The sequence below is a fragment of the Phyllostomus hastatus genome, unplaced genomic scaffold (genome assembly GCF_019186645.2).
Source record: "Phyllostomus hastatus isolate PE091 unplaced genomic scaffold, TTU_PhHast_1.1 phas_contig_150, whole genome shotgun sequence".
Taxonomy (NCBI): domain Eukaryota; kingdom Metazoa; phylum Chordata; class Mammalia; order Chiroptera; family Phyllostomidae; genus Phyllostomus; species Phyllostomus hastatus.
Window position 1 is genome coordinate 40495720 of NW_025333611.1, and position 27181 is coordinate 40522900.

General features: G+C 44.4%; 1 protein-coding gene across 3 annotated transcripts in view; it reads left to right on the forward strand.

The window, feature by feature from the left end:
* Positions 1-27181, forward strand: part of INSR (insulin receptor) — a 165655-nt gene that overhangs the window by 10247 nt on the left and 128227 nt on the right. For all 3 annotated transcript variants that reach the window (XM_045827236.1, XM_045827225.1, XM_045827245.1), the window contains exon 2: positions 5044-5595. In XM_045827236.1, the coding sequence (XP_045683192.1) occupies positions 5044-5595 (552 nt within the window). The remainder of the gene's footprint in view (positions 1-5043; positions 5596-27181) is intronic.

Below are 27181 nucleotides of genomic sequence, written 5' to 3' on the forward strand. Positions count from 1 at the left end.
TGGGGAATGAGAACATTCCTGATTGAAAGCAGGAAAATGTGACACTCCTGGCCTTGTAGAGGATTTTCCAGAATCTTCTAGATATCTCTGTGTCTGCCCCTTTAGCCTTCTCTTTTGCTGCTCTCACGGTGGAGAGAAAACCAGGGGACAGGGGACACTTTTGAAGACAGCTGTCATGCCAGTCTTTTCTGGAAAATTCCCAGCTTCCTCTTGCAGTGGGGGAAATTCAGACCAGCAGGTCCTGGCAGAAAATTCCGTGTCGATGGACAGTTCTGTGTTTGCACTGTCCAAGGTGGTGCCACTGTCTACACTGGGGGCTCTTGGAATTGTGGCCAGCTCGGCTGAAATTTTTCTTTTATTTAACTTTAATTTATTTAAATGTAAATGTAAAGTTTTATTTAACTTGCATTTATTTAAATTTCAAAAAAATCAGTACTTGATTCTGGTATTGGTAAACTCTCCCGATGTTTGGGCCACCTTGGGCATGTGGACTTGCATTTTCAGTGGTGCACTTTGTGAAATCTGCTGGTGCAGATCGAGAGTTTCTCATGAAATGTGGCATCTGAATTGAGACATGCTGGATGTGTAAAATGCAATGGCATTTTAGAGGCATACTGTGAAAAAAATCCTGTGGAGTATCTCATTAATATTTCCTTAGTATTGTTTACATGTTGAAGTGAGGTTTTTGGATACACTGGAGTAAAGAAAATATATTGAATTTCATGTTTCTTTTTACCTTTTTAGAGAAAATTTAAAACACCATATGTGGCCCACATATTTTTATCAGGTGTTGCTGCTGGAGCTCCTACACACTGGTCATCCAGAGGGACGAGCTATTATTTGCCATCGCCCTTGACCTCCCAGTGCAGTAGGCAGAACTGATTAATTCTTACTGCACTGTTTGTTTAGGTTTTAGTCCTGGCATCACATCCTCTGGGAAGCCCTCCTTAATTGTCCCAGACCAAGTCAAAGAGTTCGTTTTTGTGAAGTCTTGTAGATCATGGAGTGCTCCTCTATGGTGTCCTCCTCAGTTATACTTCAAGTTGATTTGGGAAGTTAATAGCGACTGCTACTCTCCTGTGCCCTCTAGAACTTCTAGCACTTGCAGCAGCGACCGGCACGGAGCAGATCCTCAGCAGATATTTGCTGAAGGAGCGAGTGAGGGAGGTTCTCCTTACCCAGCTCTCCCCAGTTATCACGGCACGGCAACTCTTGCATTGTTTCCTGAAGTTTAGGGCACCTGCTTTTTCATTCGGCATATCTTGGGAAAAACAAATATGGTAAAACTGCACCACAGCAGCTACAGCACAGACTTTACATTTTATACAGGATTGCAATCTTATCGGCACCTCTTCCAATGGCCCGTGTGCATTGTGGACAGGACATCTCCTCTGGGGATGATGTTCAGAATTCAACAAGAGAGAATGTGCTCCAGAGCAGGGGCCATGAACTTTCCATACAAGTTGCTCAGAAAACATTAGCCGGCTCCGGGATCCTCCTCCTCCTGCTTCTCCTCATCCTTCCCCACCTGTGTGTGGAGTGGCGATTAGCCCGGTAGCACTTACTAAGAACTTGAAGGGTCCTTGGTTTCCAACCAGGGGCATCAAAAGCCAGCAGAGGCCCCCCGTCTATTTCTGGCACCATTTCTGACTTCCTCCGGGGAATTTCTGCCCCAACAGTAAATGTGTCTATTGTCTTAGACTGATAGGGACACATATGGCTTTAATGAGTTGAGTTAGAGTCATTGGAAATTGAAAAAAGGGCAGTGTTTTATTGTCCCTGGTAATCATAGTCATTTAATCTTTTTTGTAACAGCTTTATTGAGCTATAATTCAATATCATGCAATTCACCTATTTAAAGTGTACAATTCAGTGGTTCTAAGTACACGTACAGAGTTTTGCAGCCATCACCACAGTCCATTTTAGAACATTTCATCCCTTCCAGAAGAAATCCCATCCTCCGGCTGTCACTCCCCAGCCCCTCAAAACCACAAGTCTGTTTCCGTCTCTGCTTTGGACACTCCATGTGAATGGAGTTGGACCCTGCCATGGTCTTTTGTGAGTGGGTGCTCTCCTGAGCACCATGCTCTCAAAGTTTATTCGCAATGCATTGCATTGAGCGCTGCATCGTTCCTCCTTGTGGCTGAAGACACCCCCACTGCACGGATGGACCACATTTTGCTCGTGCATTTGTCAGTTCACGGGCATTTCTGTTGCTTCCACTTTTTGGCCATTATACATAATGTTGCTTTGGGCATTTGTATAGAAATTTCCACGTGGATGTGTGTTTTCACTTCTCTTCGGTGTATACCTAGGAGTGGAATTGATGGGTCTCATGTTCACTATTTGCTTAACCTTTTGAGGAACTGCCACACTGTTTTCCATAGCAGCCACACCATTTGCATTTCCAGTGATGTCTGAGGGTTCCGATTTCTCTACATCCTTGACAACACTTATTGTTGCCCAACTGTTTGATGTGAGCCATCCTAGTTGGGGTGAAGTGCTATCTCATTGTGGTTTGGATTTGCATTTCCCTAATGTCCAGCAGCTGGAAAATCTTTGAATGCATGTTCACATCTGATTTTGATTCTGTCACAGCCTGGAGAGGATGGTGGGTGGGCGTTCTTTGCACCAGCACCAATTTCACATGTGTGTGTGTGTATGTGTGTGTGAAATAACAGAGGCTCAGGCTTGAGGAGCCCAGAGCTATGGTCAAGCTGAAGCTGTATTTTGCCAAGTAAAACATAGGACACCCAGTTAAATTTTGATTTCAGATAAGCAACAAGTATTTTCTTAGGACAAATATATCCCATGCAATGTTTGGGATATACTTATCCTAAAAAATTACTCATCGTTTATATGGAATTCAAATTTAACTGGGTGCCCTGCTTTTTTATTCACCAGATCTGGCAGCCATGCCTGTCACTCGTGGGCTCTGTTCCCTTGGGTGATGGGCTTTGTCTCTCAGAGGTGGAGTGGGGATGGAACTTGCTGAGAGGCATCAGTGGCTCAGTACCTGTAGCGACCTCTGCATGCGGGTGCTGTTGGTGTGACTGTCACAGGGAGCTTCAGACTGGGCCTGGGGGCATGAGTGTGTGGGGCCAGAATGGATGTCCTTGTCCTTTATAAGTCGCTGCCCAGTTTCCTAATGAGGGAGGGAGTGAGGATGTATTTCTCTTGATTTCGTCTAATCTGTTCAGAATGTGACCCAGGAACATTGCTGCTTTGTTTTCCCCAGTTTGTTGCTTGGCTGTTTACTTTCTAGTTTGTGCTTTTTTTGCCAGTCACTCTCAGGGTGCATTTTAAAGAGGAGGATTTTCTATTATCCTCTAGAAAAGTTCTGTTTGCCTCAGTATCTGTTTGCCTCAGGGTTAGCGCCTTGGAATACAGTGAACAGGGGCTGTGGCCTGGGTGTCCTGTTACTGTTTGGCAAGGAGGAGATGTCTGAAGAGTTTGATTCTGGTGAATGTTAACTCAAGTATAAGGGGCACAAGAAGGGAGAAAGATCCAAATAGGTGTATGGAGGAAAGGAAAGCAGAGAAGGCTGTCTGGAGAAGGTGGCAATTGAACTGGATCTTGAAGGATGACGGGCTGGATTGAGAAACAGGGAGCTGAGGTTTAAAGGACTTTGATGGCCCTTGTGACGCACGCTCCCCTGTCCAGGGCAGTAGCCACCAGTCTCGCATGTCTGTTTGCATTTAAGTTAGCTAAAGCTAAATTCAGTGTTCAGTTCTTCAGTCTTATTAGCCACTTTGCAAGTGCTTGTGAGCCACAAATGGCCGGTGGCTTCCACAGTGCGTAGTGCAGATCCAGGGCATTTCCATTACCACAGAGAGTGGTTGGACAGCATTGGACTAGGGCAGGAGTGGCCACGCTACAGCCAGGGGGCAAACCTCTGGCCTGCTGCCTGCTTTTGTAAATAAAGTTTTATTGGAACACAGCCAATTGCACTTCTTATATTGTCTCTGGCTGCTTTCACGGTATAATGACAGAGTGGAATAGTCTCAGTGCAGACTGACCACAAAACTGAAAATATTTATTATCTGATCCTTTATAGAAAATATGTGCCCATGCTTGGTTTAGGGGAGTGAAGGCACAGAGTCTAGAGATGACTGATAATGTTTGGGAGAAATAAACAATGACAACATAGCTGATGTTAATAAGTACCTACTGTGTGTCAGGTACTTCTTGCGGGCCAGGTCTGCATTGCTTTACTCCTGGGTCATGCTACAGCGGTGGGGACACAGAGCCTTGGAGCTGCGTGGTGGGGAGGTCTGTGTCATGTGGTACAGAGGAAGGAGGGACAAAACCTTGAAAACTGTGAGAGGAAAGGGCAGGGTTGTGGGGAGCCATGGAGGGTGCCCGAGCCTGGGAGGGACCAGCTTTAGGAGGACAGGTGAGCGGGCACCCTTGGTGTTTGTGAAGGAGAGAGCAGACTGCTGGGAGGCCCTTGCCACTCCCAGGTAAAAGGTGAGGAGGCCTTGGCTGCCCGCCCGGAAGGGAGGCACATTGAGGAGAGCCAGTGGGGTGAGAAAACTGATAAACAAGCCCGTCACTTCTTGCGGGCACCTTGACCTCCACAAAGTCATCTCCTGACTACCTTCCCCTGCGACTCTGTGGAGCTGGCGCCCCTCCCCTCCTGCACCTGCCGCATTGCTCAGTCCCCATGATCCCAATGTCTCTATTATGTCACATCCCATTCAGTGACATGGAGGCTTCTAACAGGTACTGCCAAAGGAGTTATTTTCTTTGCCTCTCTAAAGTAATTACTTAGATACAGAAACTGCAAGGAAAGCCACTAATCAGGGTTGGCTATAGAATTTGTAGGTCTCAGTGCAGAATGAAAACATGGGGTCCTTTGCTCAAAAATGGTTTAAGGATTTGAAGATGGATGGAAGAGGGTTAAGCCAAGGGCAGGATCCTGATGAGCAAGTTTGGGACTCAGATTGGATACCCATGAAGCTGGCCCTGCCACTGATTTTTATAACCCACCCATTGTGTGTCTGCTCACCTGTCACACTCTCTGCATATTTTCACTTGCAGTATGTCCCGGCATGGACATCCGGAACAACCTCACGCGGCTGCATGAGCTGGCTAACTGCTCGGTCATCGAAGGACATTTGCAGATACTGTTGATGTTCAAGACAAGGCCCGAGGATTTCCGAGACCTCAGTTTCCCCAAACTCATCATGATCACTGATTACTTGCTGCTGTTCCGGGTCTACGGGCTGGAGAGCCTGAAGGACCTGTTCCCCAATCTCACGGTCATCCGGGGTTCCCGTCTGTTCTTCAACTACGCGCTGGTCATCTTTGAGATGGTTCACCTGAAGGAGCTTGGCCTCTACAGCCTGATGAACATCACCCGGGGGGCCGTCCGCATCGAGAAGAACAATGAGCTCTGCTACCTGGCCACCATCGACTGGTCGCGAATCCTGGATTCAGTGGAGGATAATTACATTGTGCTGAACAAAGACGACAACGAGGAATGTGGGGACATCTGTCCAGGCACTGCGAAGGGCAAGACCAACTGCCCTGCCACGGTCATTAACGGGCAGTTTGTCGAGCGGTGTTGGACTCACAGCCACTGCCAGAAAGGTATGTGGGGTGTGCAGGCTTTGAAGCGTTGCTCATGCCTTGTTCCCGAGACCGGGGGTGGGGCAGCAAGTCTTCTCTGCAAAGGCTCTGGTATCACATCCCTTATGCTTCACAGGCTGCATGGTCTCTGCTGCAGCGACGCAGTATTGCTGTGAGAGTGGAAAAGCAGCCATAGGCAATGTGAGCGTATGTGGCTGTCTCTGGATAAAACTCTACTTACAAAACCAAGTGGTGGGCAGGATTTTCCAACTCCTGCTCTAGGTAGACAGTTGAATGTCCCTATTGCTTGAGGAGAGGGGTAGGAGTGCATGAGTGTAGAACTTGTGGTAGAAAAAACACATTTATTTCTTACCTGGTTATAGAAGTAACATTGCTCATGATAGACATTTGGAAAAAGAAACACGGAAAGAAAAAAATTAAAACAGCAATCCTTATTCCACAGTTATGCGGGTTCTTCCTTCTAGTGGTTCTGTTGTGTGTTAACCTACTTAACTGTTCCTGTTGTTGGGCATTTAGATTACTGCCAGTTTTCACAGAGAGGGATGAATATCTTGGGGACAGAGCTTTACTGAGCTTTTGTTTCTTTAAGGCTTGCATTTTCAGAAGTGCGATTTCTGGGTCAAAGGTTCTTGATCCTGATTGCCCAACGGCTTTCCGGAAATGTTGTACCAGTGGTGCTCCTCCTAGCACGGGATGAGAGGAGCACCTCAGCTGGCTTGGATCACAGAAATCTTTCATAACTCATGGAGGGCGGAGCCGCTGCGTAGTTGCTGCTTTATTTGCATTTCTTTGATTGCTATCAGGGTTGGATCTTTTAAAACATATTTGTCCTTTGGGTTTTCTCTTCCTGTTCATGTCCTTTGTCTGTTTATTTTATAGGACCTCAGTGGTTTTTGAAATATTAATCTGTAGGCGGTTTTCACAGATGCAGACTGTTAACCCTTTGCCAGCTGTGTTCCTAGGCATTTTTGTTCAGATGCCCTTGATGGCCGCTGCCAGACTCACTCAGAGCGCTTATGAGTTCAGAGCTGGATTTTCACGAGCTTCTCAGGTTGCTTTATGCCTAGAGAGTCCCTTTGTGTCTAGAAATGAGTGTTTTTTTCCAAGTTTTCTACTTCAGTTGCTATTGTTAAAAAATATTCACCCTGCTCTCTTGGTCTCTATTTGTGTGCATAATTTGAAGGGGTGTCCATTTCCGCCAAATAACAATTGGGGTCTCAGTGCTGTTGATTGCAGAAACCTACCCCTTAGTTGTTGACTTGGGGTCTGGTTCTGGGTATTCGTAAATACATCTGTCTTTTCTGGCACCAGGACCATTACTGTTCTGATCACTGTCATTTTATAATGTTTAGATATCTGGGAGGGAACTTCCAAACACACACACGCATTACTCGTTTATGACTCTTTCCTAGGGAATGGTAGAATTCCCTAGGAGGAGTCAGTGAACATGAGATCCAGGTGGAAGAACGTGAGTGGGTTGCTGTATCACACAAGATAGGTGAAGGGGAAAGGGAGGGTCTTCTGAGAGGCTGGGCAATGAAGGGAAGGAGAACCTGGAGGGTTGTGGTCAGGGGAGAGGCTGTGGTTATTATATTGTAGAAAAATCTTGAGAATGTTGGCAGGTCAGGGACAGAGAGAAGCTAAACTACAGCTGCAAGGGAAGCTCTGTTATCCTTGCTTTAGAGACCAGAGAGGTTACTTAACTAGCCTGAGACCACACAGCTAATAAAAGACAGCTGGGATTTGCACCAGGTTTGAGACAAAAAACAAAACAAAACAAAATGTGTATGTCTCTTTGGGGGTTGTCCTATGTTTAGGAACAGGAGATCCCTTCTGGATGGGGCACCAGGGAAAACAGCGAACACTCTTTTATCCCAAGGCTAAGTTCTCCAAATTTAGGAGCTTGTTTGAAATGCTCTGGGCTTATGTCTTGGGATATAATTTAAGACATTCTTCTGTGGGTTTATTTATGTATCCATTTTAGTCAAAATATCCAGGACAGTATTATCTGCAAATGGCTCTGATATTTTCAGCAGTTGTTTTTTTTTTTAAACCCTTTTGCTCTTGAGGACAAAGCTTGTTTTTCCAGCACTGAGGGTTTCGTCACCAGGGAAGGTACTGTTCCGCAGGCGTCACTGCAGCTGACACCTGCTGGGATACTGAGCTCCTGGCACTCGGCCGCTGGCTCAGCTGCTGCTGGTGATCAGTGGTGGGTCCCTTAGGTGAAGCATTGTCCTGTCCTGGTGACAGATGTCTGCAAATGGTAGTTCTTTGAACTGGTGTTTGTCTGTTTTTTATTGTGATAAAATACACGAAACATAAAATTTACCATTTTAACCATTTTCAGTGCTCAGCTCAGTAGCATTAAGTACATGCCAGTGTCTTGCAGCCATCACCAGCACCCATCGCTAGGACTTTCTCATCCTCCCAAACAACCCTGTTCCCATTGAACACTCACTCCCCTGTACCAGCTCCCAGCCCACATCTCCCCTCCGTCTCTGTGGATCTGGCTCCTCTAGGGACCTCCTGTGAGTGGACTCACAAAGCCTTCGTCCTTCTTTGATGGGCGTTGCTTAGCAAAACGTCCTCAAGGTTCATCCATGTTGTAGCAGCTGTTGGCATTTCTTTCCTTTTTAAGGATGCATAATATTCCGCTGTGTGGATGGACCACATTTTGTTTGTCCATTTGCTCATGGATGGGCCCTTGGGCTGCTGCTAGGTTTTAGCTATTGCGGTTAATGCTGCGGTGAACATGGGTGTGTGCCTCCAGCTTGTTAAATGCTTACCTCACCCGTCATTGTGGCTTCTGAAGTCATATTTAATGTTGTGTGGGATTCTTGAATGCCAAGCAGACTGAAATGAGCCCTTAGAGGACACTCTCCAGTTTCGGAGACAGACATCTAGTCCCCTAGAATCCTCTCAAACACTTTCTCGAGCATCCACAGTCTTTGTCTTCTTCCTGTGTGTTTGCCAGGCTCTGGGAGCTTCTGGGGACTGCTCAGCATTGGGCATGAAGGTATTGGGTTGTTCTCTGGACCTGGTTTAAGCATTCTGTGCAGTGTCCCTTTTCCCACATGTCCCCAAAACAGAAATGCTATAGGCAAGAGAGCACAGGAAGGTTCTTAATGGCTAGGGTAAATAAAAGGAAAAATCACTGTGGTGTGTGGCTTGAGACTTTTCTTTTCCATCATTCTGTCCATAGATTTTGGGTGAAGAAGCCAGGAGAGGCCGAATGCAAGGAGCTCAGGGCATGCAGGGAGGAAAAGCTTGACCAGGAAACACGTTTGTCGAGAGCTATGTGCCGGGGATTGCGGGTCTTTGGAAAGGCCCTTCTGGTGGCGAATACAGACACTGAACATATGACTGAGTCTGCTTGCAGGGAGAGTCACAGCAGCGAGATGTCTGTGGGTGAAAGCATGGTTGAAGCCTTAAACTCGTCTTTGGGGTGGGAGAAGTGGTGTGTCATTAAGGCCTTGCGGTTGGCCCTACCAGGTCAGTTCCAAAGTGCTTACAGGAATGCTGGTGGGGGGTCCAGGAGAGTTGCTTGGAGTCCTGTTCAGCTATTCTGGTTCAAGCCTCAGTTTCCTCATTTGAAAAGTGGGGGTAATTACGGGACCCACCTGTTAGGTTTGTGGTTCTGGGGTTCAGCGAGATGGTGCAGGAGGTGCACTCAGCCCATTGCCTCTGCAAGTGTTCTGGAAGCTTCTCGTAAGTGCCATTGGTTCACCACTCTTTCTTGGCAGACAAGCCTCTGAGTTAATGAAAACCTGTCAAGTGTTGGCTGCGTTTCTATCTTTAGTTGGAGGGCAGGCAAAGGAAAGCCCACCACATATTGAAGGTTGGGTATGGGACCTGCTGCTCCAGAATGAAGACCACTCTGCTCACCTGTGCCTCAGCTCCCAGTGCTCCGAAGACCTGCAGCTGGGCTCTTGGGGGTACCAGAAACCACAGGCCTCGCTTGACCAGCTGCTATAGCCAAACCCACTGGCATTTTTTCCCTGGGAGGCCGCTGCAGCTGCTTGCTGCCAGTCAGAGGGGTGGGTGAGGAGGGGCATGCTGGGTGCCAGAAAGATGGCTGGCGATGCCATGTACAGACACCAGCAGGGAATCAGGAGCAGGAAACAGAGGGGACAGGCCCTCCTCTCTGGGTCTGCATTTCCATTTGTGTTTCAGATTCTCAGAAAGTTGGGTGCTCTATTTATATTAAACATTAAATATTTAAATGCATGCCTGCTCTTGAAGGGTTTGCTTTTAAGCAGAAGTTTCAGCTTCATGTTGAAACTTTTTATTCCTTCTTTCACGGTTTGGTTCTGCCTTTAGTATTTTAATAGTCAGAATCTCCTCGGCAGCCCATGCTTGTTGTATGCAGGGCGCTGCTGCGGCGTCACACTCCACCCTGCCGGCAGTCCCTGTCACAGGTGAGGCTGCCAGGGCGGAAACATCAATGAGAGAGAATCACTGATTGGTTGCCTTCTCCACGTGCCTTGACTGGGGACTGAACCCACAACCCAGGCGTGTGTCCTGACTGGGAATCAAACCGGCGACCTTTTGGTTCATGGGACAACATCCAATCAACTGAGCCACACTGTCTGGGCCAGATGATTGGAACTTTTAAAATGACTTTCAGTTTTGAAGATGGTTGGATCTTGAATAGTGGGGAAAGAAGTGCTCTAGTGTGTGTGTTTCTGAGCCTCCCTTCTCCCTCGCCGGGACTGATGATAAATTGCCACTGGCCTATGTGGAAAGAGGGAGATTGTTCCAGATGGTGGTGTTTATAACACTGTGGTTTGGTCTGGGTGGCAATGACACTTGGAAAGAGAGGAGGAGGAGGGTAGGCAGTTCAGGTGGGTGGGAGGCAGTGATGGAAGTGAGGTCTTCTGTGGGTGCTGTGAGGAGTGGCCTGAAGGCAGATGTGCCCTGTGGGCACGAAGGAGCAATCACGCAGGCTACACTGGGGCTGTGTTTGGGATGCGCTCTTTCTGCTAATACTGACAATGCTGGGCCAGGCATGTTCCCAGGACCCCAGAGTCCTTGCTGAGTTGGGGAGAATGTGAAAGAAGTAACCATAAGGTTGTAAGCCAGGTAGGCACAAAGTCTTAATGTAGGCTGAAGGATGCACTGGATAAAAGTAGACCAGTTGGCCATGTGGGCCTCCTGGGGACAGTACTGTCCACATTTTTAGTAGTGAAGATCCAGACTTGCCGTTTTAACAAGAGCCCAGCTTCTTGGAGAGGACTCAGGGCTACCAGCTTAGCTAGCTTTTTGCCTAGAACTAAATTGCCCCAATCCATTGGCAGAAGGTGGGATAGAGTTAAATCTCATTCTGGAAAGGTGGCTGTGTAGTAACTTGGTAACTGGTCTGATGGGTTTTTCTTTTTCTCCCTCCTACTTGACAAAATTCATTGACCAGCTATTTCCTCCTGTGCCACCGGACCCTCTGTCAGAATTAGAATCTGTTCTTTGTGACTGCACACCTGAAATGCCCCAGGAGGTCCCCAGGCCCTCAGCTCCATCAGACTGGGAGGTTAGGGGCTGGTTCCTCATGGTCTGTCCACTCTCCCTGCACCTGCACCGGACAGAATGCTCTCTTTCCCAAGTTGTATGCCTTTTCTCCTCATCCCCTCCCCTCCCTCTTCTCTCTTTGCTTCCCTCCCCCTCTTCCCCTCTTTTTAGCTCAGGCTAAAGGTCTGCACATACTTAGAGATACATAATGTTGACAGTGGGAAGCAGACTAACCAGAGACTTGGCCTGCATTGGCCTTTTGGCCTGCATTGTTTTGTGGGTGGGGCTGTGTGAATGACCCACATTGAGCTGCTTTTCTCCGATTCCATGTGAATCTGACTGAGCTCTCCCAACCCAGCCTCAAGCCACAGGACATGGAGGCAGGGAATTGAAGAAGGGAATGGATCATCAACTTGTGGGGAGCGGAAGGGAAAGCAGTGGGGGCCCTGGTTTTAAAGCCTATAATCCTTAAGTGCCTGGAGGGTTTTGGGTAACCAGTTACTTGACCTTTTTTGTAGAAGTTTCTTTGCTTCTGGCTTTGTCCCTCAGAGGGAGTCTTTGGTCTATAAGAGTGGCTGCAGCCTAGAAAGCTGGTCTGTTTGGGGGGCTGTAACTGCCAAGTGTTTCCAAGTGGTCACCTAGGAGGGAGACTGTCCTCATCCGAAGATCTAGTGGAAGCAGGATCTCAGGAGCTGTGCCCTAGTTGCATTGACGCCGGGTGTGTGCAGCCCGGATGCTGGTTGTCGACCACTTGTGATGCACGTCCGCGCACAGGGGGTTCCTGTCCCAGGCCACCTCACTGGCTGTGCTGAGGTGAAGGGTTTTCACGATTGCAGAGCAATTGGATATATAACAGGAAATATGCAAAGTAAGACAGGCTGGATCCGGAGCATTCAAGATAGCTCTTTAAAGAACAGTGTTTTTTTTTTTTTAATTGTAGCAAAGTGCACATAAGATTTACTGTGAGTGACACTTGGCACATTTGTGCTGCCGTGTAGCCATTGCCACTGTCTAGTTCCAGAACATTTCATCACCTCACCAAGAGACACTGTTTGGGGAACAGCCATGCTGCACTCCCTCTTCCGCCAGCCCCTGTCAACTGCTCCTGGAGTTCCCTTCTCTGTGGACTCACCTGCTCTGGATGTTTCCTGTAAATAGAATCGTACATCATGAGACTTCTGTGTCCTGCTTTTCTGACATCATATAATTTGGAGGTTCTACATTGTAGCATGCATGAGGACCCCGTTTCTTTTATTGCTGACTAATACTGCGTTGCACTGACTGAGGGACATTGTGAATAGTGCTGACACAGGCATTTGTGTCAGCTCTTGTTTGAATACTTACTTGCAGTTCTCTTGGGGGAATATATCCAGGAGTGGCATTGCTGAGTCATTTGATAATTCTATGTGTAACATATTGAGTCACAGTTCCTTTTCTTTTTTGCTTTTAGTTTTATTTTCCTTAAAAAACGTCAAACAAACCACAGATGCAGAAAACCACACAAAACAAAGCCTAATGAATTACTCTAAGGTGGACAGTCTTAGCCCCCACCTTGGCTGAGAAATAGCTCTGTGCCAGCACCTCCCCCTCCCTTCCCTTGGAAGCCCTTCCCTGGGCTCCATCCCTATCACAGCCCCTCCTGCCCGCCGCCCCCCCCCCCCGCCCCTGCAAAGTGGACACTGTCCTGCCTCTCCTGCTAGTTGCTTCCTTCTTTCTGTATAGTTATATCACACAAGTGTGAATCTTTAGACAATACAGTTTAGTCTTGCCCATTAAAAAGACTGATATGTCTCTTTGGATCTACAGCAGTGATTCTCCACTGTGGGTGGCTTGCCTGCCTGGGGACAATTGGCAATCTATAAAGACAATTTTGGTTGTTACAACTTTGGGGGGGATGTGCTATTGAGCCAGTGGGGCCAGGGATGCTGCCCAGCACCCTGCAGTGCAGAGGAAGTCCTGACCACCAGGTATGGTCTGGCTCACAGCCCTAGCACCCAGAAGCTCCAGTCTGCAGGTTTCCTGTCCACTTTCTTTTCCTTACACTCTTCCGGCTGGAGAACGGGACTGTTGGGCCTGAGGCATGTGCCCCAGTGTGAGTGGGGCTGACTGTTCTCATCGCCCTCTGTCCCCTGGACCCAGAGTCAGGGTCAGACTCAGGCTGTCCCTTCAGTGGGTTTTACCTACCATGTGCTGCCCCCACCAGCACAGTTTGCTGGCAGCCATTTCAGAGGGGTCCCTCTGCCCCTTCCCTGGGGCATGGCTATGGGTGGTGGGGTGCACTGTAGCTATTTTTTTTTTTTAAATTCTACAAATTTTGTCATTCAGTCCAGTGGTACTCATGGGCCTTTTTGTAGGTTTTGGTAAACAACGCACATGCTGATCTTCCTAATAAAACTGCCTTCTTTACAAAGGCAAGATTTGCTGAGAAAGTTATGTGGATACAGGCAGGAGATCTGAGGCCCATTTGCAAAGGAACATTACAAGGGTGAGCAAAAACCCAGGTGATCTTGAGTTCATGACTGTGAGGAAGACAGAGCAGGCAGCCGGCCTGGAGGCGTGGGGCCACGGGGGACTGCGGATGCATCTGGGAGAGCAGAGGCAGCTTGGTGGTGCCGAGTCTGAGGAAGAAAGTTGTCTTACAGATGCCCATGTGGTTCAGAGGAGGACATAATTTTTTTTAACTTCATTTTAATTGTTGACACTAATACAGATGTACCCACTATCCCTGGCTTTGCCCACCTCCGTGTAGCCCCCACTCCCTTTCCCTGAGGCCATCACCACACTCTTGTCTGTATCCATGACTTCTGCATGTGTGATCGTTGGCTGATCCCTTCATCCTCTGTCATCCAGTCCCCCAGCCCTTGCCTGTGACAACTGTCAGTCTGTTCCATGTGTTCATGCCTCTGTTTCTATTTTGTCAGCTTATTTTGTTCATTAGATTTCATATATAAATGACATCATATTGTGTTCGTCTTTCTCTGACTGGCTTCTTTCACTTAGCATAATAATCCACATGGTCCCAAAGGGTGACATTTCCTTCTTTTTCCCTGGCCGTATAGTATTCCATTGTGTAGATGTGCCACAGCTTTTTTATCCACTCACCTACTGATGGGCACTGGGCTGCTTCTAGATCTCAGCTGTTTAAAAACGTTGCTTATGAACATGGGAGTGCTTATGTTCTTTTGAATTAATGTTTCAGAATTCTTAAGATATATGTCCAGAAGCGGGATCTCTGAGTCATAAGGCAGTTCCATTTTTAGTTTTTTTAAGGAAATTTCATACTGTTTTCCACAGTGGTTGCACCAATCTACATGCCCACCAATAGTGTGCTAGGGTTCCCCTTTCTCCACATCCTCACCAACACTTGTTGTTTGTTGATTTATTGATGATGACCATTCTGGCAGGTAGGATATCTCATTGTGGTTTTAATTTGCATTTCTCTGATGACTGAACATTTTTTCATGTCTGTTGGCCATCTGTATGTCCTCTTTGGAGAGGTGTCTGTTGAGGTCCTTGGCCCATTTTTTAATTGGATTATTTGTCTTGCTGGTGTTCAGTTGTATAAGTTCTTAATATATTTTGGAAATTAACCCCTTATCACATGTGTCATTGGCAATATGTTCTCCCATACAGTGGGTTCCCTTTTCATTTTTTTGATGGTTTCTTTCTTTTTTAACATGTGGGTTTTTTAAAAAAGACTTTATTTATTTATTTTTAGACAGAGGGGAAGGGAGGAAGAAAGAGAGGGAGAGAAACATCAATGTGTGGTTGCCTCTCACATGTCTTTTACTGGGAACCTGGACCGCAACCCAGGCATGTGCCCTGACTGGGAATTGAACTGGTGACCCTTCGGTTTGCAGCCGGCACTCAATCCATTGAGTTACACCAGCCAGAGCTGATGGTTTCATTTGTTGTGCAAAAGCTTTTTAGTTTGATGTAATCCCATTTATTTATTTTTTCCTTTGTTTCCCTTTCTGTAGGAATAAAATTGGAAAAATATTGCTATGAGAGATGTCTGAGATTTTACTGCCTCAGATTTTTAACCATTTTGAGTTTATTTTTGTGTATAGTGTAAGTTAGTGGTCTAGTTGCATGTACCTGTTAAATTTTCCCAGCACCATTTATTGAAGAGACTGTCTTTATTCCATTGTACGCTGTTGCCTCCTATGTCAAATATTAATTGACCATGGGTTTATTTCTGGGCTCCTTGTTCTGTTTCATTGATCTACATGCCTGTTTTTATGCCAGTACCAGGCTGTTTTGATAGTGGTCTTGTAGTATAGTTTAATATTAGGTATTATGATACTTCCCACTTTGGACTTCTTTCTCAAGATTATTGAGGCTATTCAGGGTCTTTTTTGGTTTCATGTTACATTTTTGGAATATTTGTTCTAGATCTGTGAAATAGATCATTGGTATTTTATTAGGACTTGTGTTGAATGTATAGATTGCTTTGGATAATATGGACATCTTAATGATATTAATTCTTCCTATCCATGAACATGATATATGTTTCCACTTATTTGTATCTTCCTCAGTTTCTTTCTTCAATGTCCTATAGTTTTCTGAGTCAGGTTTTTTACCTCCTTGGTTAAATTTATTCCTAAGTACCTTACTATTTTTGTTGCAGTATTAAATGGGATTGTTTTCTTAATTTCTCTTTCTGGTAGTTCATTATTGATATATAAAAATGCCACCAATTTCTGAAATATTAATGTTGTATCCTGCTACTTTACTGAATTCATTTTTTAGATACAGCAGTCTTTCAGTGGAGTCTTTAGGGTTTTCTATGTACAATATTATGTCATCTGAGAATAATGAGTTTTACTTCTTCCTTTACAATTTGGGTGCCTTTTGTTTCACTTTCTTGTCTGATTGCTGTGGCTTAGTCTTCCAGTACTATGTGGAATGGGAGAGGTAAAAGCCAACATCCCTGTTTTGTTCCTGATCTTAAGGAAAATGCTTTTGTTTTTTGCCCATTGAGTATGACATTGGCTGTGGGTTTATCATATATGGCCTTTATTATGTTGCAGTATGTTCCTTCTTTACCCACTTGGCTGAGAGTTTTCATCACAAATCATTGCTGGATTTTTTTAATATTCTTTTTATTGTTGTTCAGGTACAGTTTTTTGCCTTTTCCCCGCACCTCTCCCTACACCCCAGTTCTTCCCACCCCTCTTGCCTATTTCCACCCCTTCTTGTTATTGTTCATGTGCCCTTTATAATTTTTCCTGCAAACCCTTCACCCTTTTCCCCTATAATCTCCTCCCCTCTCCCAACTGGCAGCTTGTTCTCAATTTCAGTGTCTTTGGTTATATTTTGCTTTCTTGTTCGTTTTGTTGATTAGGTTCCTATTAAAGGTGAGATCAATGGTATTTGTCTTTCACCACCTGGCTTATTTCACTTAGCACAATGCTCTCCAGTTCCAACCATGCTGTCAGAAAGAGTAGGAGCTCCTTCTTTCTTTCTGCTGCATAGAATTCCATTGTGTAAATGTACCATAGTTTTTGAATCCACTCATTTACTGATGGGCGCTTAGGTTGCTTCCAGCACTTGGCTATTGTAAATTGTGCTGCTATGAATACTGAGGTGCATACGTTCTTTTGGATTGGTGTGGAACTCATTTTTGACCCGGCAGTTCCACTGCTAGGATTATATCCTAAGAACCTTGAAGTGCCAGTCATTGCTGGATTTTATCAGATGCTTTTTCTACATCTATTGATATGATCATGTAGTTTTTAGTCTTCATTTTGTTTATGTGGTGTATCACATTTATTGATTTGTGGATATTGTACAACCTTGCATCTCCAGAATAAATTCCACTTGGTCATAGTATATGATCTTTTTAATGTATTGCTAGATTCAGTTTGCTAATGTTTTGTGGAGGATTTTAGCATCTATGTTCATTAGGGACTTGGCCTACAATTTTCTTTTTTGTAGTATCTTTACCTGGTTTTGGAATTAGAGTAATGATGATCTATAAAAAGAGCTTGGAAGTCTTACCTATTCTTGAAATTTTGGAAGTAGTTTGAGAAGGATAGGGGTTAGTTCTTTTTTGAATGATAGATTGAATTTGGCCATGAAGCCATCTGGTCTAGGACTTTTGGCCATAATTCTTCACAGACTGTCTTTACAGTTTTGAAAGAATGCTTTTGAAAGAGTCACACAAGCACTGCTTGACTTGATTTGGGAACGTCTTGCCTTAGGAGCGTTATATTTACAAGTGTTCCCTGATGGGGATTGTATGCAACAGTGCTGGCCATTTAGCAGAATGAAAAATAGGAGTTAGGGGATTTTGGAAAGTAAAGGACATATACTACATTGGCCCAGAGTTCTTGGGAGGAGGAATGAAGAAAGTTCAAGTAGACCCAGGTCATAAAAGTTACAAATTCATAATCAAAGAAATCAGAAAATGATATTAGTTGTTTCCTCTTGACCCAAAGTGGGAATGTTGCCTACACAGCAGCAGATACATTTCTAAGTTTGTTTTACTTCAGTGAAGGAGACCTTGGAGAGGGTCTAGCCTGCCTGAAACAGTCCATGGGAATCACTTGTTCAGGACCTGTTGTTGCTCAATGAGTGTAAAAGGGAATGGGTTGGCTCTATTATTTTTAAAGATTTTATTTTTATTTTTAGAGAAGGAAGGGAGGGAGAAAGAGAGAGAGAGAAACATTAATGTGTGGTTGCTGGGGGCCGTGGCCTGCAACCCAGGCATGTGCCTTGACTGGGAATCGAACCTGTGATGCTTTGGTTTGCAGCCTGAGCTCAATCCACTGAGCTATGCCAGCCAGGGCTTGACTCTCTCTTTTAGGTGACATTAGAATATTTATAGAGGACTTCCCGTCAAGATGGAGAAATAGGTAAACACACTTCACCTACTCACACAACTACAGCAAAAATTACAACTACACTACAAAACAAGTATCACCCAGATTTGTCAGAAAATCGAGCTTTATGGAAGTCTGACAACCAAGGATTTAAAGAAGCCACATTTATCCAGATGGGTAGGTGCAGAGTGGTGGAGAGATGCAGAGATATGGAGTGGCGTGGAGAGGCAGCAGAAGGGGTTATCTTACATTCATGTGTGGTGGGTAAAAATCAGGAGGGATACCTTGGGAATGCAGGATTCCAGCCCAGAAGCAGACCACCCACCCAGTGCCAGGAAGATAAGTCCCCCATCTACCTTCTGCCTGTAAAAACCAGTGAGGGTTGGGGTGGTGGAAGAAACTGTAGGATTCTCAGGAAACTCCTATTAAAGGGCCTACAAAGGTCTTATGTCTTAGGCAGACCCACCGTCTTGGGGATTCAGTACCAGGACAACAGCTGGAAGGGCATAAGTAGCATATGGGGAGAAAGTGAAGTGACTGGCAACAGGTTGAGTGCCAGGAGACAGCTTCCTCCTGGACAAATCTCCAGAGGCCAGGCAGCGGCATTGTCCCCTCTCTTCCCTCTCCCACACAGAGCCACAAAACGGTAAAATGATTTGTACTGCCCTGGAGATCACCTAAGATTCCACCCTGTATAACTTACAGGTGTGCTTTTCTACAACAGGCCATGCTACTAAGACAGGGAGTCAAAGTGGCTCTACGTGGTACATAGAAACAAATACAGAGAGGCACCAAAATGAGGAGACAAAGAAATATGGTCCAAATGAAAGAACAGAACAGAACTCCAGAAATAGAACTGAATGAGATGGAGACAAGCGATCTGTCAGATGCAGAGTTGAAAACACTGGTGATTGGGATGCTCTAGGAACTCAGTGTGTACTGGAACAGCATGAAAAAGATCCAGGCAGAAATGAAGGTCACATTAAGTGAAAGAAGGAAAAACCTACAGGGAACCAACAGTGGAGGAGATGAAGCTGAGAATCAAATCAACAATTTGGGACATAAGGAAGGAAAAAAATTCAATCAGAACAGCAAGGAGAAAAAATAATGAAAACATAATAAAACAAAACACCAAGAATAGACTAAGGAGCTTCTGGGACAACTTCAGATGTAACAACATTCAAATCACAGGGTTGCCAGAAGAAGAAGAGGAAGAGCAAGAAATTGAAAACTGAGGAGGATCCAAGATGGAGGCATAGATGGTTGCACTGTACCTCCTCACACAACCAAAACTAAGGACAACAAGAATTTACAAACAAAAAACAACCAGAACAGAGAGAAATGAATCGAATGGAAGTCTGAATACCATACATCCAGTCCAGTAAGGAGGGGTGGAATCGGAGGCCTATGGAGAGGGAGAGGGGTCGAGGGGTACCGTCAGGAAAAATCGGTGGCTGGCAGACATGCGTGCCCAGGGCGCAGACTGCAGCTGATGGACCGGTGGCAGACCTTGGGCGCGGGAGGCATTGAGCAGACCCATTGAGGCATGCAGGGCAGCTGGCTGGCTGCAGCCGCATGTTCACCCACAGAACTAAGTGAAAACGGGCAGCGCAACACAGACCGCACAACCCAGGGACCCAGTGCTGGGAAACAAAACCTGAAGGCACCGATTGAAAACACCTGTGGAAGTGGAGGCTGGGAAATTCTCTCAGCCTCACAGGAGGCTCCTTGGAGAAACCCGCAGAGTCTGAGAGAGTGTACAAGCCCACTCGCCCAGGAGCCAGCACCAGAGGGGACCAATTTGCTTGTGGGAAGCAGCAAGGGGGACTGGAGTCCTGGTGAGAGTGGAGCAGATGCCATTGTTCCTTCTTGGACCCCGCCCCCACATACAACGTCAGAACCCAGAGACTGAGGTGCCCCGCCCTGGTGAACACCTAAGGCTCCGCCCCTCATACGTAACAGGTGCGAACAGACCAAAGGAAAAAAATAAAATAAAAAAGATGGCTCAAACAGAGTTAAAAGCCCCAGAGCCAATTTTTTTAAAGCGACCAAGAAATAGCCAACCTATCAGATGCACAGTTCAAAGCACTGGTGATCAGGATGCTCACAGAATTGGTGGACTTTGGTCATAAAATAGATGAACAAATGCAGATTACAATAAGTGAAATGAAGAAAAATGCACACGGAACCAAGAGTGATGGAAAGAAAACTGGGTTTCAAATCAGTGGAAGGGACCATAAGGAGGAAAGGAACAACCAAACAGAAAAGAATGAAGAAACAGGAATTCAAAAAATGAGGAGAGGCTTAGGGACCTCCAGGACACCTTTAAATGTTCCAATATCCGAATTATAGGGGTACCAGAAGGGGAAGAGGAAACACAAGTGGAAAAGTTATTTGAACAAATAATAAAGGAGAACTTCCCCAATATGGCAAGGGAAATAGACTTCCAGGAAGTCCAGGAAGCTCAGAGAGTCCCAAAGAGGTTGGACCCAAGGAGGAACATGCCAAGGCACATCATAATTACATTACCCAAGATAAAAAGAAAGGAGAGAATTCTAGAAGCAGCAAGAGATGAGGGGACAGCTACCTACAAAGGAGTTCCCATCAGAATGTCAGCTGATTTCTCAAAAGAGATCTTGCAGGCAAGAAGGGGCTGGAAAGAAGTATTCCAAGTCATGAAAGGCAAGGACCTACATCCAAGAATACTCTATCCAGGAAAGCTTTCATTTAGAATGGAAGGGGAAATAAAGTGCTTCTCAGATAAGGCCAAGTTAAAGGAGTTCATCATCACCAAGCCCTAAACTTATTATATGAAATGTTAAAAGGACTTATCTAAGAAAAAGAAGATAAAAAATATGAACAGTAAAAAAAGACATCAAACTCACAGTTAGTAACAACCATACCTAAAACAAAAGCAAACTAAGCAAACAAAGAGAACAGGAGCAGAACCACAGAAATGAAGATCACATGGAGGGTTAGCAACAGGGAAGTGGGAGGAGGAGAGAGGGGGAAAAGATAATAGAGAATAAGTAGCATAGACAATAGGTAGAAAATAGACAGGGGGAGGGCAGGAATGGTGTGGGAAATGTAGAAGTGAAAGAACTTATGACACATGGACATGAACTAAAGGTGGGGAATGTGGGTGGGAGGGGGTGGGCGGGGGGAAGGATGTGAAGGGGGAGAATGGGACAACTGTAATAGCATAATCAATAAAATATATATAAAATATGTAAATAAATAAATTGCTTTGGGTAGTATGGACAAAAAAAAGAAATTGAAAACTTATTTGAAAAAATAATGAAAGAAAACTTCCCTAATTTGGTGAAGGAAAAAGACATATAAGTCCTGGAAGCACATAGTGTCCCAAACAAGATGGACCCAAAGAGGACCACACCAGTACACATCATAATTAATATGCCAAAGGTTAAAGATAAAGAGAGAATCTTAAAAGCAGCAAGAGAGAAGCAGAGAGTTACCTACATAGGAGCTCCCATAAGACTGTCAGCTGATTTCTCAAAAGAAACTTTGCAGGCTGGAAGGGACTAGCAAGAAGTATTCCAAGTCATGAAAAGCAAGGACCTATATAACCTACCTTACTCTATCCAGCAAAGCTACCATTTAGAATCAAAGGGCAGATAAAGTGCTTCCCAGACAAGGTAAAGCTAAAGGAGTTCATCATCACCAAGCCCTTATTATATGAAATGTTAAAGGAAATGTTTAAGAAAAAGAAGATCAAAACATGGTAACAAATTCATAATTATCAAAAACTAAAAAACCAAACTGAATCTAAAAAAAAACTTGTTTGTTTTTTAATCTAAAAAACAAACTGAGCAAACAAGTAGAACAGGAACAGAATCATAGATATGGAGATCATCTGAAGGGTTATCAGCGGGGAGGGTGGAAAATGGGGGAAAAGGTATAGTGAATAAGAAGCATAAATGGTAGGTAGAAAATAGACGGGGCGGGGCGAAGTTAAGAATAGTATAGGAAATGGAGAAGCCAAAGAATTTATATGTATGACCGATGAACATGAACTAAGTGGGGGGAATTGCTGGAGGGAAGGGGATACCCAGTGGAGGGGGACAAAGAGGTAAAATTGGGACAACTCTAATACTATAATCAATAAAATGTATTTTTTTTATAAAAGAACATTTATAGAGGACTTCCTTAGGTCTGGTGGCAACCCTGTTTCCCTCATACTGCTTTCCCTTTAAGGTCTTATCTTTCAATTCTCACTTCTCCTGGTTGTTGGGTGGGATTTAGGCAGGTAAGGATGTTGAAGGTCCCACCTTTGATGGTGGTGTAGAACCACCTTGGTGATATTCTGGAGCCAGCCAGTAACCCACTGGCCATGTAGCTAAGTTTACATGGATTAAAATTAAATAAAATCAAACATTCATCCCTCAGTTGCACTCGCCACGTTTAGACAGTGCAGATATAGAACATTTCCATCATTCCAGAAAGTTCTGTTGGGCAACACTGCCCGAGAGCATTTCATTTTATGGCAAAAGATAGCTCTGCAGTTAGACCTGCATTTGAACTCTTTAACCGTTGTGTGACCTTGGACAGATTGCCTAGCTTTTCACAGCTTCTGTTTCCTCATCTACAGTGAAGAATTTGTAAGAGAATCAATCTTAATTTTTTCCCCTCAACTTTTAACTGATATCCTTTTTTTTTTTCTGATGAAAATAAAACTACTATTCCTCTTGTATACTTTGAGTTTGATTTTTCTCCTTAAATATAAAATAGAACAATCAATTTTTTTCTCCAGCCTCTGTGCCCTTTTGAGAGTCTCTGGAATAGACAAAGAAGTGTCTTGGGAAAGTTGAACGAACAAAGAGGCTATTAGAGGCACATGTGGTCGAGAAGAGAAGAAAGGAAGGGGCAGGTGTGTTGACTGGGGCTGAGAGTGTCATCATGTCTGTGGATTACCAGGAGTGAGGAACGTGTCAGATCCTTCCTGGCTTTTCCTCCCTCTCTGGGAACAGGGAGCAGAGTGCTTTTCAGCATAAGCAGAGCAGAAGGTGTGTGCGTCTGGAGGAAGTTGAGTCAGAACAGGGGAGTGAGTGTGGGAGGGAACCTCAGGCTGAATTTGTGTTCTTGACTTAGCGTTGAGCATCTCAGTGGCCTGGGGATTACAGAAAATGAGAATCTAATCAGACTAACTTAACCCCACAGGGTGCAATTTATTGGGGGGGGGGGAAATAAGTCCTTCTCTTGGAACTTGTCTCAGATACCTTTGGCTGTGTAACAGAATGCTCCTAGACATAATGGCTTTACACAGTTGTTTATTTGACTCATGGTTCTCTGAGTTAGCTGGGCAGGTTTTCTGGGCTGGACCTACCAGCTGACCACAGACACAGGCTCGGCTCTCTCCTGGTTCTGGGATCAGCTGGTGAGAGGGTTGGTGGCTGATGAGGTTGCATGCCCTCACTCCTAGGACTGCTGACTAGTGCTGGCTGTCAGCTGGGACATTTTGGTTTTTCTCTTTGTGGTCTCTCACCCTGCAGTAGGCTAGCTTGTATTTGGATCTCATGGTGGTTCTGAGGTTCCAAGGGCAGCAAGAGATGAACCCTTAGTGCCCAGTGCTTTTCTCTCTGTGCATCAGGTGTTCTAATGTCCCTTTGGTCAAAGCAGGTGACATGGCCAAGGCAAGCGTGAAGGAAGAGGGAGGATAGAGACTCTACCTGCTGACTGGAGGGTGTCAACCATGGTCATTGGCATCAGTACAGCACCAACAGAAATCCCCAATTTGGGGGGCAGTGAAGAAGGAAACTTGACTCTGTAAACAGCTCAATCGGATACAGCATGGCTGTGAGACAGCCAAATATTTTTGCAAATCACTTGCGAAGCAGCAGGGCTGTAATGTGGCCCTGGGGCCAGCCCCATCTCAAGCTAGACAGCTCTGTGCCCCTTTGCTTTGCTTTGTGTCTCTGTGCTTTGCTGTTCTCTGCTCTGGTTCAGCAAGAGACGTCCTTGGTGTTTCAGCTCCAGCCAGGCAAACACAGTCTCCAGTCTTTGGTGGAAAGGAAAAGTTCAGGCTTCCTAAGCCAGAGGGGAGCTGACTAACATAGGCAGAAGTCTCTGCCCCCGGTCCCTGGTTGGTTTGTCATCATGCAAATGATGACTTCAAATCCTTGCAGTTTGATTGGTCCAAAAAAGCACTGTCCTGATTGGTCAGAATAAAGATGCTCCAATTGATTGGTGAAGATGTTGATGGGGATATAGGTGCACAGATACAATTGGATGGGGAAAGCCTCAGTCCTATTGGTTGAAATAGGATTCCAGGACCTCTGCATAAGGGCTGGCTCAGAGGGCAGGGGCACAGTGCAGGCAAGCAGTTTGGTGCAGGGGGAGCAGACACCTTAGTGCCAGCTTCTTCCTCTAGTGTAGCTTGTGTGAGAGGCCCCTGTGCAGAAACTGCTGCTTGGCTCTGTTTATAAATTGGAGCCCTGTGAGCCACCAGGAGCCCTTCTTGGTATGTATCTTCTTTCTCAAGGTCTACAAGAGGAAGAATTTGAGGCCATTTTAGCCATCTACCACAAAACCCCAAGGTGGGAAACACAGTGGTACTCATGAGACATTTGCACCAGGACCCGGAGCTCCAGCAAACACCTAAGTGTGTGTGTGGTGTAACTAAGAACCTAAAGTGACTTTCCCAAGTAGTTATTTAATTTCCTGAATGCTGGTTATTGAATAATCAACTGTTTTCCCAATGACTTTTAAAAAAGATTTTATTTATTTATTTTTAGAGGGGAAGAAAGAAAGAGAGGGAGAGGAACATCAGTCAGTTGCCTCTCATACACACCACGACCAGGGACCAAAACTGCAACCCAGGCATGTGTCCTGATTGGGAATTGAACCTGTAACCATTTGCCCAACCAACTGAACCACACCGGTCAGGGCTCCCAGTGACTCTTGATTTTTTTTTTTATCATTTACTAAATTCAATGAAAAACCATGGTCTGTTTCACTCATCTGTGTCTATTAGCCCAGTGCCATATGATTTAATTACTATTCATTTAGATCCATTCTTTCCGTTACACTTTTTCAAAGTGTGTATTTTCGTTGTTAAACTTTCGATTATCTTCAAATCTGCCTCCTCCAGTACATATAAAACCCACTGAGATTTTGATGAAACATTGTGTTAATCTGTAAATTAATTTGAGAAATCAGTACCTTAATATTTTTCCTTTCCTTGCAGATACGTGATCAGTTTTTCAGTTTTTTCACATCTTTTCATATTTTTCTTTTAAAAACATTTATTCCATCTATTTCCTGCTATGATTATTTCTGATTCCTGTATCACAGAGATCTTGGTGTTAGTTACTGCTGCTGTGAGTCAGCCTATTTATATTGAACATCTTGGTGAGACTGATTAGTAGGTTTAAAATTTTTATACTTATTGTGTGCAATTTTATCCTTTAGAACTTTTGAACATTTTTTTTTTACAAAATCCTGTCTAAATGTTGTACCTCTTGTTTCAGTTTTAAATTTTATTCCATTGATGAGGGCTTCAAGACTCACATTAAACATTTAATGATGGTGTTACCTGACACCCATGTTTAACAGATTTCCTAATATAAAGCCACTTGCTTCCCTGTGGCAAACCATACTTGAGTGTGATGAATTATTCTCTTAGCATAATGTTGTATTTGACTTGCTAAGTTTACATGTTTAAAAAATTTTTTATTTTTGCTGTGTTCATGAGTGAAATTGTGCTATGTTATTTGGTCTATTCTTTTTTGCAATCTCTTCATTTTATTACCTGATAATCTAGCCACATAAAGTGAACTGGGTAAGTTTTCATTTTACATGTTTTTTTTTTCCCCATTTTTAAAAAAGATTTTATTTATTTATTTTTAGAGAGGGAAGGGAGGGAGAAAGAGAGAGAGAGAGAGAGAAACATCAATGTGTGGTTGCTGGGGGCCGTGGCCTGCAACCCAGGCATGTGCCCTGACTGGGAATCAAAGCTGCGATGCTTTGGTTCGCAGCCCGCTCTCAATCCACTGAGCTACACCAGCCAGGGTTTTACATGTTTTAAATTATGGCATCAACACTTCCTGAAAAACTGGTTATTTGTTGGAAAAATGGTGCCATACCTTTTGGGGAATTCTTTGATAATTTGAAAATTTTTATACTAGATTGTTTGAGAATTCAGCTTAATTTTTTTTAACCTTTGGTAAGATCTTTTTAAGTCAAAATTAAAAAACATTTTTTTCTCCTCACCTGAGGACATTTTTTTTCATTGCTTTTAGAGAGAGAGGAAGGGAGAGAGAGAGAAACATGGATGTGAGAGAGAAGCATTGATTGTTTGCTTCCAATATACACCCGGACCAGGGACTGAACCCACAACCCAGGCATGTACCCTGATGGGGGAATTGCACCTGCAACTCCTTGGTTACAGGACAGTGTTCCAGCCAATTGAGCCACACTGGCCAGGGCTAAGTCAATTTTTTTAAAAAATCATTTTTTAATTTTTCAATTAAAATTGACATACAGTATTATATTATTATATTACTTCCGGTTTACAGCATAGTGATTAGACATTTATATAACTTACAAAGTGATCAGCCTGGTAAAACTACTCTTCATCTGACACCATACTTAGGTATTACGGTATTATTGGCTATATTCCCTATGCTGCAGGTTGCATCCCATGACTATTTTGTAACTACCAGTTTGTACTTCTTAATCCCTTCACCGTTTTCATTCAGTTCCTCAAGCCCCTTCCCATCTGGCAACCATCCAAATGTTCTCTGTATCTATGAGTTTGCTTCTGTATTGTCTGTTCATTTATTTTGTGTTTTAGCTTCCACATATAAGTGAAATCATATGGTATTTGTCTTTCTCTGCCTGACTTGTTTTACTGAGCACAACACTATCTAGGTTTGTGTTGTCGAAAACATAGCTGAGTCGTATTCCCTTGTGTGTTGTCCCACTTCTTGATCCAGTCACCCAGTGGGGGGCACTTAGGTTGCCTCCATGTCTTGGCTCTGATAAATAATGCTCCAGTGAACCTGGACGTACCTGTCTTTTTGAATTGAATTAGTGGTTCAGATTTCTTCAGAAGTGGATTTGCTGTGTCCTTCAAATTCAACTTTTGTGATTTATGTATTCTTAGGCATCATTTCATTGAGATTTTCAGATTGAATAGCATGTTATTAAGCATGATAAAATATTGTTGGTATAGTCTCCTTTATATCTATTTTAGATTTGTTAATTTTACTTATTTTATTTTTCAGAAAAGCAGATCA